We start from the raw sequence: 16,048 nt of genomic DNA on the forward strand, positions 1-16,048 counted from the left end.
GTAACTGAACCAAATAGATCATAATTTATAAACATAAAATATATTTGACCAGATAGATATGTTACTTAAATGAGTAATGGTGGTCGTAAGGAGTTCGGATTCACTATCTCCTTTTTTTTCTACTTATATGTCCCCTCCTATTTATTGGTTAGTTCTTTAACCTGCACATGTATTCTGCAACAATATTTTAAATATATATTAATTAAAACTAATAAATCTAATTTTGAAGGAGAGAGATTAGGTGAGAAATAAAAAAACCGACCAATAACAAAAAGGGAATATATAAAGAGATACAATAAGGAGATAAAGGATCCAGAGTCGGTTGTAAAAGAGTCACATTTCTATGGTCAATCACAAACTTTTTTTTTTTTTTTGAGAAGAGGTCAATTACAAACTTAAATGCACTTGAAGACATATGAGTATGTTATAGGAGTAACAATAGTATGATTCACTTAATTCATACAATATTTATAATATAATATCCATATCAGGGGAAGATAAAATGTTGGTATAAATTGATAGGTTACAGATGTTACGTGTGTCGTAGGTGGCAAGGCTCTGTCTTACTGCATGATCTGGAGTTTATGGATAATAAAGTGGTTCATTCCAAGCACTATTTTGTTAAATAATTTGGTTAGTTTAGGTGAGGAGCTGTTCGGTTGAGTTTTGCTGTTCAGGTGTCATTCAGATACAAACCTTATAACTAATATATCACACCAATCTTCGGTCTCTCATTGTTCAATTTAGGTGACAATTTTAGATCGAGCTAAATCAGATTTAAAATATTTATCTTACAATTGAGATGAGCAATACCAAGATTATGGATTTTCGTGTTTTTTTACTAGGTAATGAGACATGAAAATATCGGCTACCTCATGTCACACTTTGGAGATGGATTGAATTTTGTAAAATATATTTTATATAATAAATAATATAAAACACTTCCTGACAAAATAATAATAATAATAATAATAATAATAATGAAAATGGCTTTTTTCATAAATATCCAAGTCAAAAAGAAATTTTGCAAAAACACGATTTTCCATGTCCAATCAAATCTGCAACTACGAGCAACCAACTACATTCGTAAATTTTAAAAAAAATGTTAAAATTATATTAAGTTGCATAATAAGTTGCAACTAGTTATAAAAGTAGAAAAATAAATACCCGTACTGGGCCAAAGGCAAAATTAACAAATATTCAACCACAAGCAACCGGCCCTAACCAAAACTTCCCAGAGAGATGAAGTATGACAAGAAACAAAACTATATCATGAGCACATAAAATAAAATCAAACACCAAGAGATTCTACTTCAGCCTTTCTCACTTCTTAGAATTATCTTGTATGTGTCCGCCATCTTTCTCCACTCATCTTTCCCATTTATTTATCATTTTTAGAAATTAATTTGATTTTCCCAAAATTTGAAATCCTAATCAACAACTCATTAATTGAAGTTTGAGAGACCTGGCAATGAAAAAGACGAGGCAGAGAGAAAGAAGGAGAAAAAAAGCCGGAGAAAAGGAGAGATGGAGAGAGACACATAGTGAGCGGAAACCGGGAGTAAGAGGACAGAAGGGGAAGAGGCATAACGTGCATATGCAAATCGATTGTTGGCCTTTAAAAAAGAAAGTAAATATGTAATTTTTGGGAGAAGACTGTATTATTATAATTAAAATGTTAAAAGAGATATATTTGATAAATACCCAAATAATAATAATATAAAACACTTAAATTTAAAATATATAGTATATATTATACATTTTTAGTATATTCTTTTGACTTGATCATAATAATCTTCCTCTAACACATTTGTAATATTTTCATTTGACTTGATCTTGAAATTGAGAAATCAGTTTTTGTTTTTAATCCAATAATACTTCTTTTGACGTTTCTACCATGCACCTTATCAAAAGAAACCCACTTATCTTCATGAAAGATATTAAAAATTTTAACAATAATGAATAAAGTAAATCATTAAATCATTTAAGTGAGGCGGAGATCATTGAACAACTCAATAATACTAACTGACACTGAATGATTTCATAATTAATCCGATATAAATTTTTTTTTTGAAAAGCAAGGAAATTCATAGATAATATAGGGTACAAAATGGCATATCTCTACAGGATATGCAAGCTGATTACATATAGAGTCCATGACTAAATCCCAGCACCAACTAGACTCAATCACCAACAACAAAAGCTACCCAATCTGCTATTTAAGCAGTCTCCAAACCAAGCCTTGTCTTAAATACTTTAACAATACTAAAACTACGCATGGAAATATAATAAAATAAATAACTCTTAGACTTTCTTTAGGGTTTGCCACAAGATCAGTTCAGTCCAGAATTTCGATGATTTCATGCTCTTCTCCATTGCCCAAAGCTCCGGCATCTACTACCATCTCATCATCCACAGCATCTTCTTGCTCCACTTCACCATTAACTACCTCTAGTCCCAGGTCAGCCTCGTGCACAGCCATGTACTGCGGATCCACTGGGCAAGCCCCATGTCAAGGCTCCAGAGCTCAAAGACACGTCCAAACGGCTGAGCCATCACCACCATCACTTTGTAGTTGTGTGCTCCATGATTGGCTGGATAAGTAGCAAGTTCATTAGCATTGTGATCACACAGCGTTACCTCCATCTCAATGTTGATGGCATCCTTTCTCTGGTTGAGTTGTTGCACCACGAATGCATGCTCTGGATCCACTCCTTCAAGCCCTGAATTTCGCCATTCCCAGAAGGAATCAAAGTGATCAGATTCCAAGATGTAGTGCTCCCAATCTTCCACATAAGGACACTTACATCACTCAAGCATGGCGTGATACTCATTAACACGTGTGTTTTGAATGCTTAGCGAACCAGATAACATCTTGAGTATTTTCCCTCTACTGTTGCGAATCACAACTCCAATACCAAACACATTGCCGTTTGGAAGGGCTTCTGCAAAGAAGCACCCATGGACATTGATCTTCACCATGCCCCTCCTGGGCATTCTCCACCTTGAGCTTGCATCAACCGGTTCAACTTCTGCCATGGAGAGCTCTAGATTTGATTTTTGATGAGGAAGTACAATGTTGGATAGTGATTTATATAGCCAGAGGATGGAGTGGGTTACATTAACCAAGAATTGATTAACCAATAGCCATGCAAGAGAAAACTAATTTCCAAGAAAGTGGTGCTGGGAAATCTAACCAAACCCAGGGATAGGGGATATCCAAGGCAGACATAATTATGATTTTTCCACCCAGTGACTAGCTAGCTGCTGTCTCGTGGCACCAAATTTTGCCAATTTATCTGCCTTAACATTCAAGTGACTCTCCAGATACCTTACTCTGATATTTGCTAAATGAATAAATTCCAGAAAATTAAAATATTTTTCTGCTTCATTTTTCAGCTGAATATCCCAGATCTGTTGAATTAATCCCATGCAATCTGAATATACCAGAAGTGATGCATGCTTCCAGGAGGATTTCTCAAAAGATTTAATAAGGAAAATAAACGCCTCTCTCTCCGCTTCCATTGGATTATTAGCCAATAGAGGACCTACAAAAGAAAAAAGAGCCTCCTCCTTATGATTTAAAATCAGCCCACCCATGCTAGACAAGTAGCCACCACTACACTCCTTCTAAGAGCCATCTATATACGCAAACAATTCTGCATTTGCCTGCAGGCTTTTTGAGAACAAAATATTCTCTGAATTGGTAGCCACCCCTATGGGATTATTTTCCCACCGGATTTACGTGAATTAATCTAAAGGCCTGACACCATACAAAAGCTAAATCATTTACATGCGGCAGAAGAAAATTTTCCAGCGTATTTAATTTCTTAAAAACAACTTGATTCCTCATTAACTATATCGACCATAGTGAGGCACTAACAACTGCTTTCCAAACTGCTTTGGCAATTTTTTGAGGCAGTTGTTTTGCTTTATACCAGCATAATTCCAGTGTAAGTATTTCATGAGAGGAGAGGTCTAATTGCCACCATGCAAATATACTGTTCCAAAGCCTTTTAGAAACACCGCATTCAAACAGAAGATGCTGATATGTTTCCTCACAGTTTTGACATAACGGACAATACACCCCTTCATGCAGCTTCATTCCTCTATTACTAAGTAAAATTCTGGTGGGGAGGATGCCTAGGTGTAATTTCCACAGGAAAATCTTTATCTTTTGAGGGACTTTTATTTTCCATATAAATTGCCAAGGGATGACCTCATACACTTGCAGTAAACTAGTTACCTTTTTAACTGAATAACCTTGTCCTGTACAAGACCAAACTAGGGAATCCTCACCAGATGAAAGTTGCACTGACTTAATAATTTCTCCTAGCTCTGATGCCTTCTCTTCCTCCCAAACTCTCAAATCTTTTGACCATAAGCTCGTTCCTGAGTGATTTGAACCTTTCCAGTGATCTATAAATTTATATACAAAAGAAAATTTGATTGTGGACAAACTGTAAAGCCTTATGAAATTATCCTTGATAGTTTTGTCACCATACCATATGTCTTCTCAAAACTGTGCACTTTCCCCATTTCTCAAATGCCACTTAAAATTTGCAGATTGTAGAAAGTCTTCTAAAGGCTTTTGATTTATTAATCCCGTAATATCCTTGATACTATCGGAAAGAGCTGAGCAGTTGAGAATTGAGTTCAGACTATCCGATGCAGACAGACTGTACTTCCCTCTTGTCCACTTGTTCCAGCTTCTACTTCTTTCACTGTCCCATCTAAAGAACCACTTACTCAATAGAGCCAGATTTCTAATCTTAATAGGCACTAGACCAAGTCCTCCTGCAGCTTTAGGTTTACAAACCTGGTTCCAGGATGCAAGATGAATCTTTTTTTGCTCATTAGGCGGAGATACATGCCCCCAAAGAAAATTCTTTCTTATTTGTTCTAGCACATTCATCACAGCAACAGGCATGATGTGCAAATTCATCCAGTAGACTGGCATACTGTCTAATACTGATTTCACTAGGACTAATCTTCCTGCTTGATTTAGTCAATCTGCCTTCAACCTGGCTAATGTGTGTCTCACTTTCTTGATCAGTGGCTCCCAATATACTTTCCTTCTTGCTGAAGTTCCTACCGGAATACCTAAATACTTCATGGGCCATGCACCTTGTTTGCACTTGAATAATGCTGCTGCTTCTTGAGCATCTGAAGAGAACCATTTAGAAGAATACAGTTCGCTCTTAACATAATTTATTTTTAATCTTGATAAGAGCTGAAAACATTGGAGCACCCTCTTGACGCCTCTAACTGAATCTATTGAGCCATCTAGGAACACTATCGTGTCATCCACAAATTGCAAATTGCAGATGCGTGATGCACTCTTGATTATCACCAAGCGAGATACCCTTAAAGATACCTTTAGATGCTGCAATTTTAAACATTGAACTTAGAACTGCTCCTACAAGATTAAACAATAACGGCGAGATAGGATCGCCTTGCCTGAGACCACGTGCTGTTAGAATTCTTTTGAGGGGCTGCCATTTACTAATATAGAGATCCTAATTGACTATAGAATCACTTTAATCCAAGAGCAACACTGTTTATTAAAATTCATTCTAATTAGAGTACTATCCAAGAGCTTCCAATTCACTGAGTCGAATGCTTTCTCGAAATCCAGCTTTAAGATGTATCATCTACGTTTGTTACATAAGATGGAATGAGCAACTTCTTTCACTATGATAATACTATCTTCCGCCTGCCTACCTTTTATGAAGCATGTTTGATGATCATCCACTATCTTATCCATTTGAGAAGCTAATCTTGCAGCCAAAATTTTAGAAGGACTTTAATGGATGAATTGATGAGGCTGATTGGCCTGAAATCTTTAACAACCGTGGGATTTGGACCCTTTTGAACCAGAGTAATGAAGGAAGAGTTAACCCATGAAGGCATGTAGTAGAATCTGCAGAAATTGTCTATGAAGGCTGATATTTTTTCTTTGATAAATGGCCATAGGAACTTCAAGCTTTTAACGTTCATGCCGTCAGGCCCGGGAGCTTTAAGATCTTCTAAATCATGCAGGGCGTTCTCGATTTCCTGCTCAGCTACTTTAGTTACTAATTGTTGTTTGGCCATCGCAGTTAAGGTTGGAAGCTCCAAAATACCCAGACCTAGTGCCTCAAAATGATTGCATTCAAAGAATGTAGAGTAATAAGAATAAAAAGCTTCCGTGATTTGCTTTGAATCTGTAATCCATGCTCCTTCAAAGAACAATTTGCTAATGTTGTTTTTGAATGTCCTTTTCTGAATAGCATGATGGAAAAATCTAGTATTTCCATCTCCAAGAGCAATCCAGTCCACTCTGGCCTTTTGCCTTAGCATGGAATCCCTTTTTCTGTATAGCTCACAGAGATGATTCTTGACCTGCTGATACTTATTTGTGTCTGTAGCTGACTCTTAAATATTTTTTGTGAATGTAAAACAAATATATATATTATGTTATTTATAATTTATATTAACTAGTTGAGAAGCCGCGCGTTGCGGCGGCCTATAAAAATTATATTAATGATTCAATATTAATATTTGCAGAATACAATAATTTTGTGGCTGTCTATAAAAAAGTATATTAATAATTAAAAATTAATATTTGTAAGATAAAATAAATTTTATATTATAAAAATCTTGATGTAATACCAATACTAATATATAAAATTACAAAATTTGAACTATAATTCATCGTGAAAAAATGAAAATAACTTTCTACAAGTAATTAACAATTTAAAGCACAACGAATCTTAATTTTATATGTGTTTTTTTTTAAAAGTAATCATGTTCTTAAATTGTCACCTTCCTCCAATTTTTTTGGATTGATTGTGCACAAAAACATCTAACTTAAATCCGTGAGATAGCGGTCTATATAACTACCCTTGCGTGTAACAACCTTTATTTTTTAATATTGTATAAACAGCCTTCACTTAAAAGTTACTTGAACGGAGCAAAGAGATAATGCATGAATAATATTTTCCTTGTATACAAAGCAAATCATATAAAAATTAACAACAACAAACATGTCCGATAAACAAAACAAATATTATAAAAGAATAATCAACAAACATACACCACTAATAGTTAATTTATTGATATTATCCATAAATATTATTCTTCTCCCGTGTTTGGATTTGTCGACTCCCACCTAGCGGTTCTTTACTTGCAACAATCTTTATATTTTTTAATACCGTATAAACAGCCTTCACTTATCATTGCAGAAGAACGGCACCACCGAGTTAGAAATCGAGTAAGAGAACTATCACCAGAGAGAGGTAGGATTGTGGTATTGAGAGAGATTAGGTTGTGTTTAGATGATCCAAAACTCTACAACCTATAGCGGTATTTATAGGTGCAGAGAGACTTGTATGCTACTCTTTCCCATAATTAAATAATCTGAAACAAAATCATATTGAAACTTTCAAACTGCTATATTCCATAAATAATCCGAAACAAAATCAGATTCTGAAACTTGCTTCTAATATATCCGAAACTAAAAAAGGTAGTTTTAATTTTTGATACGATGTGAGAGGCGCCACCTACACGACTCTCGCTTCTCCTTTACATAGAAATGAAAATCAGATTAAAATTTTCAAGAAACTCGAAACTAAAAAAGGTAGTTCTATTGCTTCTCCTTTATATAGAAACAAAATCAGATTAAAACTTTCAAGGTACTATATTCCATAAATAATTTGAAACAAAATCAGATTCTGAAACTTGCAAAATCAGATTCTGAAACTTGCTTCTAATATATCCGAAACTAAAAAAGATAATTCTAATTTTTGATATTTTTCTTCCAAAAATTCCAGAAAATTAGAAAAATAGAACGGAGCGATGTGAGAGACGCCACCTACACGCCCCATGCTTCTCCTTTATATAAGTATATTGATTTATAGATTAGCCGGTGCTTTTGCACGATTAAAAATTATTTTACTATATATATTTTTATCAACATATATCATATATATCCTTAAAATTATTTTCTCAGTCCTTAATTACTTGTCCATTTTGATTTTATAAGAGTTAGATTGATCAATTTTTGACTAAATATTACAAATGATCTATTTAGTATTTTTAAAATCTAAAAATTACATATCAAAATAGACTAAATATATTTTCTAATGATATATTTTTATTATTTTTTTCAATTATATGATACATGTAAATTTCAGCCAAAATACAAGTATATTGAATGAACATGTAAAGAAGGGGGAGTACATGTAAAGACGGGGGAGTACATGAAACGTGAAGATTCCACTATTTTGGAACAAAACTTAATATGATAATTGAGAGTTTAAAATATTTGTTTGATTAATTTTAACTTATTAATGATTTATGAGTTATTAAAAATGTAATAATAAAAATAAAAATGATTATGGATAACTTATCACTTATGGACAACTTTTATAGAAAAAAGATTAAAATATTAAATCACTGAAAAAGGTACCTTAAACTAAATTCTGAATTTATGTCACCTTCCGACTTATTCCCGACTTTAAGTCCATTTCTGACTTCTCACAGGAACAGACAATTTTCAAATTAAAGTCTTATGCAGTTTTAAGTCCCGACTTAAATCGAAAACAAGACTCATTATCACTTTGGAAGCTCAAAATCCTTTGAGAGCCGGTTTGACTTTATTTGAAATTGTGACTTATGACTTAACGTGATTTAATATAATAAACTCGAAGTTTAAAATACCAGTTCAAGTAATTTTGATTTATAATATTTATAAATTAATAAAAATGTAATAATAAGAATAAAAATGATTTACAAGTGTTTTGTGACTTATAGGTAATTTTTGTAAGAAATTTAAAAAACTAAGTCATTAAAAAAATTCGCCAAACTAACTTATGAATTTAAATCAATTTCTTACTTATTTCTTTCTTTCTTTATTCTTGAAACAAAAGTTTTAATATAGGGTTAATTATCTAATTGGGCACTCACTTCACACCAATATATCATCCGGGGCACTCTCGAATTTTCAGTCTCATTTGAAACTCCGTTTTCAGAAATTGTATCAGTTTTAAAAATAAAACGATAAATTCGAAAACAAATCGACAGTATAAGAAGTGTTACTCATAGGGTTTTAACACAATAGGCTATAGAGATTATGTGGGTACAATTAATTAAATTTCCGTGTCCAAAAAAGGGGTAAAATTAATGGTGGAAGAGAATGGTTAGGAAGAACCCTAATAATCCATATATAGCAATTTTTTGGACACAGAAATTCAATTAATCGTACCTACATAATCCCTATAGCCTACTGTGTTAAATCTCCATGAGTAACATTTCTCAAATTGTCGATTTGTTTTGGAATTTAACTTTTTACTTTTAAGACTGATACAATTCATGAAAATAGTGTTTCAAATGAGACCGAAAAGTCGAGAGTGTCCCAGATGATATATTGGTGTGAAGTGAGTACCCAATCAGATAATTAACCCTTTTAATATAATAATAAAAAGTCATGCGGCATCTACACCATTGAGTCAACAAACACTAAATTTCAATCACATGTTCTCATAAAGAGAACGAAACAATATTTTGAAGATAATGTATATACAAAAACAAGTACGCGCTTCATGCATTTTCGTTGAATTACTGACACTCTCTTCTTCATGCCGCCCTGACAGCGCTATCATTTGAGCTGTCGACCAAAACTACGATTCTATACAAAATTTTATTACCAGATCAGGACCCCCGCTTACAATTATGAAGCGAAAAACAAAGCTCTCACCAAGGAGAGAAAACAACCAAGCTCTCACCAACGAGTGAAAATAATCTGAAAATACAAGTCGAAAATCGAAGTAAAAGCAAACTGAAACAAATGAAAATAAAAAACTCAGATCTAACAGTCGAAACCACAATATATAGGATTAACTCTTGTATCCGATAAGTTCCACTCGAATCGAATAGAAAAAGTAAACCAGAAATTTTGATAATGTAGATCTAGAAAAACAGATTAAAGGATGGAAATCCTACCTTAAAAAAAAGATTATTGTAAAAACAAATCAGATATAGATAAAAGAGTTTGGGACTTTCCAATGGTAAAGCCCATAGATCCCCTCGAATGAAGACAACTACTTCATTTCAAGAACAAAGAGGATTTTAGGATTTTTCGGATAAGTTGAAGTTACAAAAGCAAACACTTTTAAGCCCCACTTCTGGGTTTATAAGTTAGAAACACTTATTCGTACCGTTTGTGTAATAAATCGAAAAATACTTAAAAGAAGCAGGGAATACTAGCTTTTGTTTCATGACTTCTACTTATTTTCCAAACACTTTAATCATTTATAAGTCTTAATTTGCTTCTAACTTCTACTCCACTTTTTTACTTTAAGCAATAAGCACTTAATTTAAACTCACCCAAACGGCCCCTATAACAAGTCCCCTTAGAGCATCTCCAACGACATTAGCTATAATCGTTGGCTAAATTGGACCTGTAAGACATTAGGTAAAATTTTCTGAACCTGTGAGACATTTTGTTTCAATGGTACTGGCTATATTGGTTGGCTATAATTTAAAAATAGTATGTTATTAATAATTTAAATTGTTAAAATAGAATATATCAGTTCAATATGGTAATAAATGATGTACAATCTTCTTATAGATTTTCTTACAGACCTGCAGAGGTTCGACAAATTTAGCCATCCATAGAAGGTTGGTTAAATTTATAGACAACAGCTGAGCATGGTTGGAGTTGAGTTTTTGGAGCTGTTGGCTAAATTTTTTTATTTTAAGTATGCGAACTCACCTTTTAGCCAAGGGTTTTAGATGATTGGAGATGCTCTTATTTATCTCTCTACATTATAAATCCTGTTGCCTATTTCCTTACAAAAAGACCAGTTTGTCCCTCTACATTTTCTGTTATTTCATTATACGGCCACTTGACTGAGAACATATATACGGTTTTCTCTCCTCTGCAGTACACGTGTGGCTCTCCGGACCACACCTTCCTTGCCAATACTTTCTTTCTCTGCTGGCTACATCTTGCAAGCACTTTAATTTGAAATTTGAAAATTACGCTTCTTTTACACACTTTCATTAACACGTTGTTATGGGCTTTGTTGCGAGCTCGAGAAAGAAGAGATTATCGTTGTTTTTATGGATTAATTCAGTGGTCGTCAGATCTTCGCAGGAGAAGGTATTTTCTTCTCCCCGGTATCTTCCCCCTTCTATATTTCTGAAATAGTTAGGTGAATCTTAATTTTATTAACATGCCTCGACGTGTTTGACAGAAGTCCTCACACAAGTGAATCTTTTGTTTTCAATTTTGTTTTAGTTTCTGAGCTGCTCCAACTTGAGGTACGGTCCCCTCTTTCTCTCCTATTTTATATTTTTTTATTTGCAATTTGTTCGATAATCTGATTTCCCATCTGTGTTTTCTGTATTCCTATTTCGTTTTTGCTGATTTGTTATCTATGTTATTTCTTTGTTCGGTTACGACTGTTATGTCGTTTAATTGTAAGCTGTTATGTCAACTGATTTTAATTATTGTTTTTGTATGTTATGTGGTGTTATTTTTTGTTTGTTCTCCGCTATGATGATATATCTGTTTTTACCTATTCAACTATTGATTCCATATATGTTAACTGCACTCTTAATTTTTAATATGTTTTATGTTTCCTGCAGTGAATGTTATGATGTCGAACAAAGATGTTGACCTATGTTTCTTGCCGTGAATAGACATGAACCTCTACCTAATCATCCTATGTTTAATCAGCGCAATGGTAAATAGTTTACATGATTTTTTTTATAGCAATATAAATCAATAAAAATAAATATTTAACATGAAATATATCACGCTTGCTTATTAGATGTTAAAATTTATAATTTTTACAGGTTTTGAGCAATATAATATGCATTAATTGTATTGGGGAGTAAAAAAGTGTAGTTTAAAAACATGTTCCAATTTTAGTATTCTGGATGATAACATTCGTTGACCCAGTGATATGGATTCCATCAGTTGCCAATTAATATATTTTAAAAATGATTAATAGCATCCAATTGATCATTATTACTTCTCTTATCTCATGTTCTACTAATAAAAACATGAGATATCTTATAGGATGGTCCTGTGGTATTGGTGAGTAGAAGCGCTTTATTTCATTCAACTTTGATTTTGTTGCCTGTAGTTATTGTTTTCTCTAATTTCATTGGCGTATCTTATAGGGCTGGCGACATCCTTGGAAGGCCATGACGATCATTCCAGTGGCCGTGGGCATTAGCTTTGGTATGTCTTGAATGATTCCTGTTGGAAATATTTTATTTTAAAGTTCATTTGAGTTTTTGATCTTCAGCATGATCTTATGTTAGTGTCATATATCTTATAAGAGAGTTTAAAAAATGTTAGCTGATCAATTCGACCATTTGACCGGTCTGCAGCCATACAACATATGTAGTTTGGAAGATAACAGAGTGTAGTTTGTTTTTTATTATTTCACGTTTTGACTTTTGGCACACATCTTTAGTTGATTTGACCGGATAGTACAAATTAATTTTTTATTGGTTTTCTTTGTGACTTAAAATTTTGATTGTATATTCTTACTGAAAAAAGAAAATTTAAAATAATATTTTTAACTCCTTAATATTTAGAAAATAATATAAAAAACTGAGGGAGTACCAATTTAATCAAATTTTAGTCTTTAGTTACTGACTTGCCCAAGGAATTCTGTTGACAGGAGGTCTGAGGTATGTTGTAAAATAGTGGAGGCCTTTGAAGGCTGTGTAATTTTCCAGGCGGTTGATCACAATATTGACAGCAATTTGAATTCTGAAATGTATAGTCTTTTTCGTGAATTCTTTGCTTTGCCAGTTGAACAAAAGCTCGGGTTTGATACAATCGGCGGTAAGAAAGGTAGCTTCATTGAGCTCATCTTAAGGTACATTTAAGATTAACCACACAATTAATGTAATGTATGATAGGCTTTGATTTGTACACACGTGATATATATTGTTAGAACCATTTAGATATTACACGTTAAGGTTCTTAATTTAAATCATGTTCTTAGGTTCGTAATGCTTCTGAGATCTCATTTCAGTGTTCCTCATTAATGGAAGAACTAGAGGTGGACTTAGATAACTGAGGAAATGCTTTATAGACAATACCTTAGATATAATAAATACAAACTTATTCTTTTAATGTTTAAAATATATGTAATTGGTTCTGAGAAGTAAAATTTGAAGGCAACTTCAAATTTTGGAAGTAATGTAAGGGGTAAATTTTTCTTGATGATAAACACATGTTTCCTTGACATGTAGTAATGTGGTCGACTGGTTGTAAATTTAAACTGCTTCAAATGCCAACAAGTTACTATTACAAGCTTCTACAAAATGAGATTGGTTTGATTGCATTAATATTTAAGAAGTTATATAAATTATATGCACATACATATATATATTATTTGGTTTAAGTTGTTCACATGATCTCGCTGACATGATTTCTGTTGGTTTTTGCAGATGAGATGGGAAGGTGTTCTTCTTTTACGCGGTTTGGATTCAAGGCTATCTAAGGATCTCCCTTCTGATCTTCAAAAACTCGGGTCCTTAATTAACAAGCAGCTGCAATGAACACAAAACTCAGGTCCTTAACAATTCCACCAGCTTCTCTTCCATTTTCCCCCGTCGTCTTCATCATGATTTTGGCACCAGTGTATGACCATATCATTATCCCATTCATGCTTAGAGTAACTAAAACAGAAACAGTAACACACATCTACAACGCATTGGTTTTGGATTAGTTCTGTCCGTCATTATAATTAACTTTATTCTTTTAATATGAAGAGTTGTTAAATTTATCGAACTCTGTAGGATTTGAAGGAGCCAGCTGAGAAGCAGCCTTCCTGAATTCCACCGGTAGAGTTATTTAATAAAGTATCTTATAGTTTAAGCAAATGTGCCAAACCAAAAGCCACAGGACAGATTAGGTCTAGCATAGTGTGTTACTTTTTGTTGGAATTACAACTTTTATGAGAGCAATATGTTTGTTGATCCTATTTCTACCTGATTTTTTTCCAAGCTCTCTCTAAAATCTGAATGTGGAACAGCGATATACGAGTCAAAATCAGACCAAGTGACAAAGGTTAGTTTACCAGATATTTTATGCCATTTATTTAGAAATCTACTGTGTGTGTTGTACTCCAAGAATTCCAGTAATAACCGGTCATTTTTTTATAAATCATAGCGGTGAAAGGAGAATTTCTAAATAAATGGCATAGAGTAACTAAAACAGAAACATGAATCACACATCTACAACGCATTGGTTTTGGATTAATTCTGTCCGTCATTGCAATGGGAGTTGCAGCTTTAGTCTCCCATTTAAGTTTTTGTGTCTATATGTCTGTATAATATATATGTCTAAATGTTGTTCTTGGTTTATAAAGTTTGGATTTTGATGGGTCTTCTGTGTAGTTGTGTTTTGATGGGTCTTTTGTTTGGAGAGTTGCTATAGGAACAGAATGAGAAAGAGATTGTTTGGAATTTGAAGGAACCGTGATTGTTTGAATTCTAATACTGGACTAGAGTGTTCTGCTATATTTCTAGCAGAGATTCGTTTGTCCATGTGTGTTGCAGGTCTCGAGGAAATTTGCTACCAAAGCTGCTCCTCCAAGGAAAAGAAAGTTGAGGTGATTTGCCCAATTACTGTAATCTCAGAAGTTCAATTTTTTGTGCACCATTGAGGGAATTTTTAGATTTATAATATACTTAATAATTGGACTGATTTAAGCTTCTTATGATACGCTTTTTTGTGTTGAAGCTTAATCGAACAATCTTATACTTATAATTTGTATGACTAAAGATATCTGTTGCGCTTTCGCTTAACAGATTAGCTTATGGATCAGACTCTTCACCCTTGATTATTAAATATAATTCCGATCTTTAGATTGCTTAATTACTAATGAAGTCATGCATAATTGTTGGAAAGGTGAAAACAAAATGAAGTTGCTCCTGATTAAATTCGAGAATCCAACTGTACTCTATTGTAGTTAGTTGCCCTGTGCAATGAATGCATAAGTACTCTAGATTGTTTGATTGCCAGAATATTTTTTTTCTAACAGCAGGGTATAGGAAAAAAAATAATTTTAAGATAGAGCATTGATGCATTGATGCATTGTTGACAGATAAGAATTTTAGTTAGGAAATAAAGGATGAATATTGCTCCCAGGATTTTATTGCAAACTGTCCCTGTTTCCACAAATTGCCCATGGTTGATAAGTATTTGTGGAGAGGTAAGTACTAATTGTTTTAATTCCTTCTCCCTTTCTTATATATTAAATGGATTCTAGCCATGTTATTCCATACTGTTTTAATTCCCGCATTGCAGATGAACTTGGTTGATTGGTTTAAAGTGATGGATGCAAGTCGTCGTTGAGAAGAGTTAATAGATAATCTTATTGAAGTACATCCACCACCTAGAGCATTGAAGCGCGCATTGATCCTGTGCCTTCATTGTATAGACTTCCATCCTCTGAGTGTCCCAAGATGGGGCAAGTTGTACACCTGCTCGATGCAGAAGACTTTCCTTTCCATAGTGTAACTTTTCATTGTGTTTTGATAGTTATGGAAACCAATACTTTTGTAGTAGGATTCTTTTGGGAGGGAAGTCACTGAGAAAAGCATTAAGTGATGGACAGTCAACAAGTACCCGATACTGCTTTTTGTTGTAATTAAACTTTGGTCGGTTACCGTGTAGGATCGAACTGCAAAAGAGAAATTAAATTTCTGTAATAGAATCCGCATAACTTATCAAAAATAATAAAAAAAGAGAATATAAGTTTGGAAATGAAAAAACAATTACATAATAAATAACAAACAATATTTTACAAAATATGAAAATTAGTCTATTTAGTAACATTTATATAAATTAATTTCAAATAAATGCTTCATGATGGTTTCTCATTTAATATACTAAAAACCAAATTTTCTGCAATTTCTTCAGATAACATTAAATTTATATAAACATTTGTTATTAGAAACATTTTGCATGCTCTTGCGAAGCGGGCACACATACTAGTTTCTTTTAACCCGTTATCGTCTTACACAAATA

The 16,048-nt window shown here is 33.3% G+C and overlaps 1 protein-coding gene and 1 long non-coding RNA gene across 3 annotated transcripts; one reads left to right on the forward strand and one right to left on the reverse strand.

Annotated features, from left to right (window-relative positions):
- Window positions 1-5,112: 5,112 nt before the first annotated feature.
- Window positions 5,113-6,342, reverse strand: LOC108216951 (uncharacterized). The gene is made up of 3 exons (XM_017389811.1): window positions 5,854-6,342; window positions 5,252-5,386; window positions 5,113-5,166 (listed from the first exon to the last, which is right to left on the reverse strand). Exons 1-3 carry the CDS (start codon window positions 6,340-6,342, stop codon window positions 5,113-5,115), a joined length of 678 nt encoding a protein of 225 aa, XP_017245300.1.
- A 4,587-nt stretch (window positions 6,343-10,929) lies between these two features.
- On the forward strand, window positions 10,930-15,691 carry LOC108218056 (uncharacterized). Of its 2 annotated transcripts, XR_010290948.1 has the most exons (10): window positions 10,930-11,146; window positions 11,241-11,307; window positions 11,635-11,732; window positions 12,175-12,235; window positions 12,684-12,859; window positions 13,462-13,585; window positions 14,021-14,083; window positions 14,186-14,627; window positions 15,123-15,230; window positions 15,326-15,691. It is a non-coding gene; the product is annotated as an uncharacterized LOC108218056 (long non-coding RNA). The 2 variants fall into 2 exon arrangements; XR_001806282.2 differs by lacking the exons at window positions 14,021-14,083; window positions 14,186-14,627; window positions 15,123-15,230; window positions 15,326-15,691 and adding an exon at window positions 13,813-14,014 and having other exon boundaries at window positions 10,932-11,146.
- Window positions 15,692-16,048: the final 357 nt, after the last annotated feature.

This window comes from Daucus carota, chromosome 4 (assembly GCF_001625215.2).
Source record: "Daucus carota subsp. sativus chromosome 4, DH1 v3.0, whole genome shotgun sequence".
NCBI classification, from domain to species: Eukaryota; Viridiplantae; Streptophyta; class Magnoliopsida; order Apiales; family Apiaceae; genus Daucus; species Daucus carota.

Excerpts from the sequence above, each read along its gene's own strand:
- LOC108216951 (XM_017389811.1), bottom strand. The coding sequence starts at position 6,342 with ATGCTAAGGCAAAAGGCCAGAGTGGACTGGATTGCTCTTGGAGATGGA. Across the intron at positions 5,387-5,853 it reads AAAAGGGTCCAAATCCCACG|CATCTAAAGGTATCTTTAAG; the intron begins GTTGTTAAAGAT and ends TTAAAATTGCAG. Across the intron at positions 5,167-5,251 it reads CAGTTAGAGGCGTCAAGAGG|ATGCTCAAGAAGCAGCAGCA; the intron begins GTGCTCCAATGT and ends GGTTCTCTTCAG.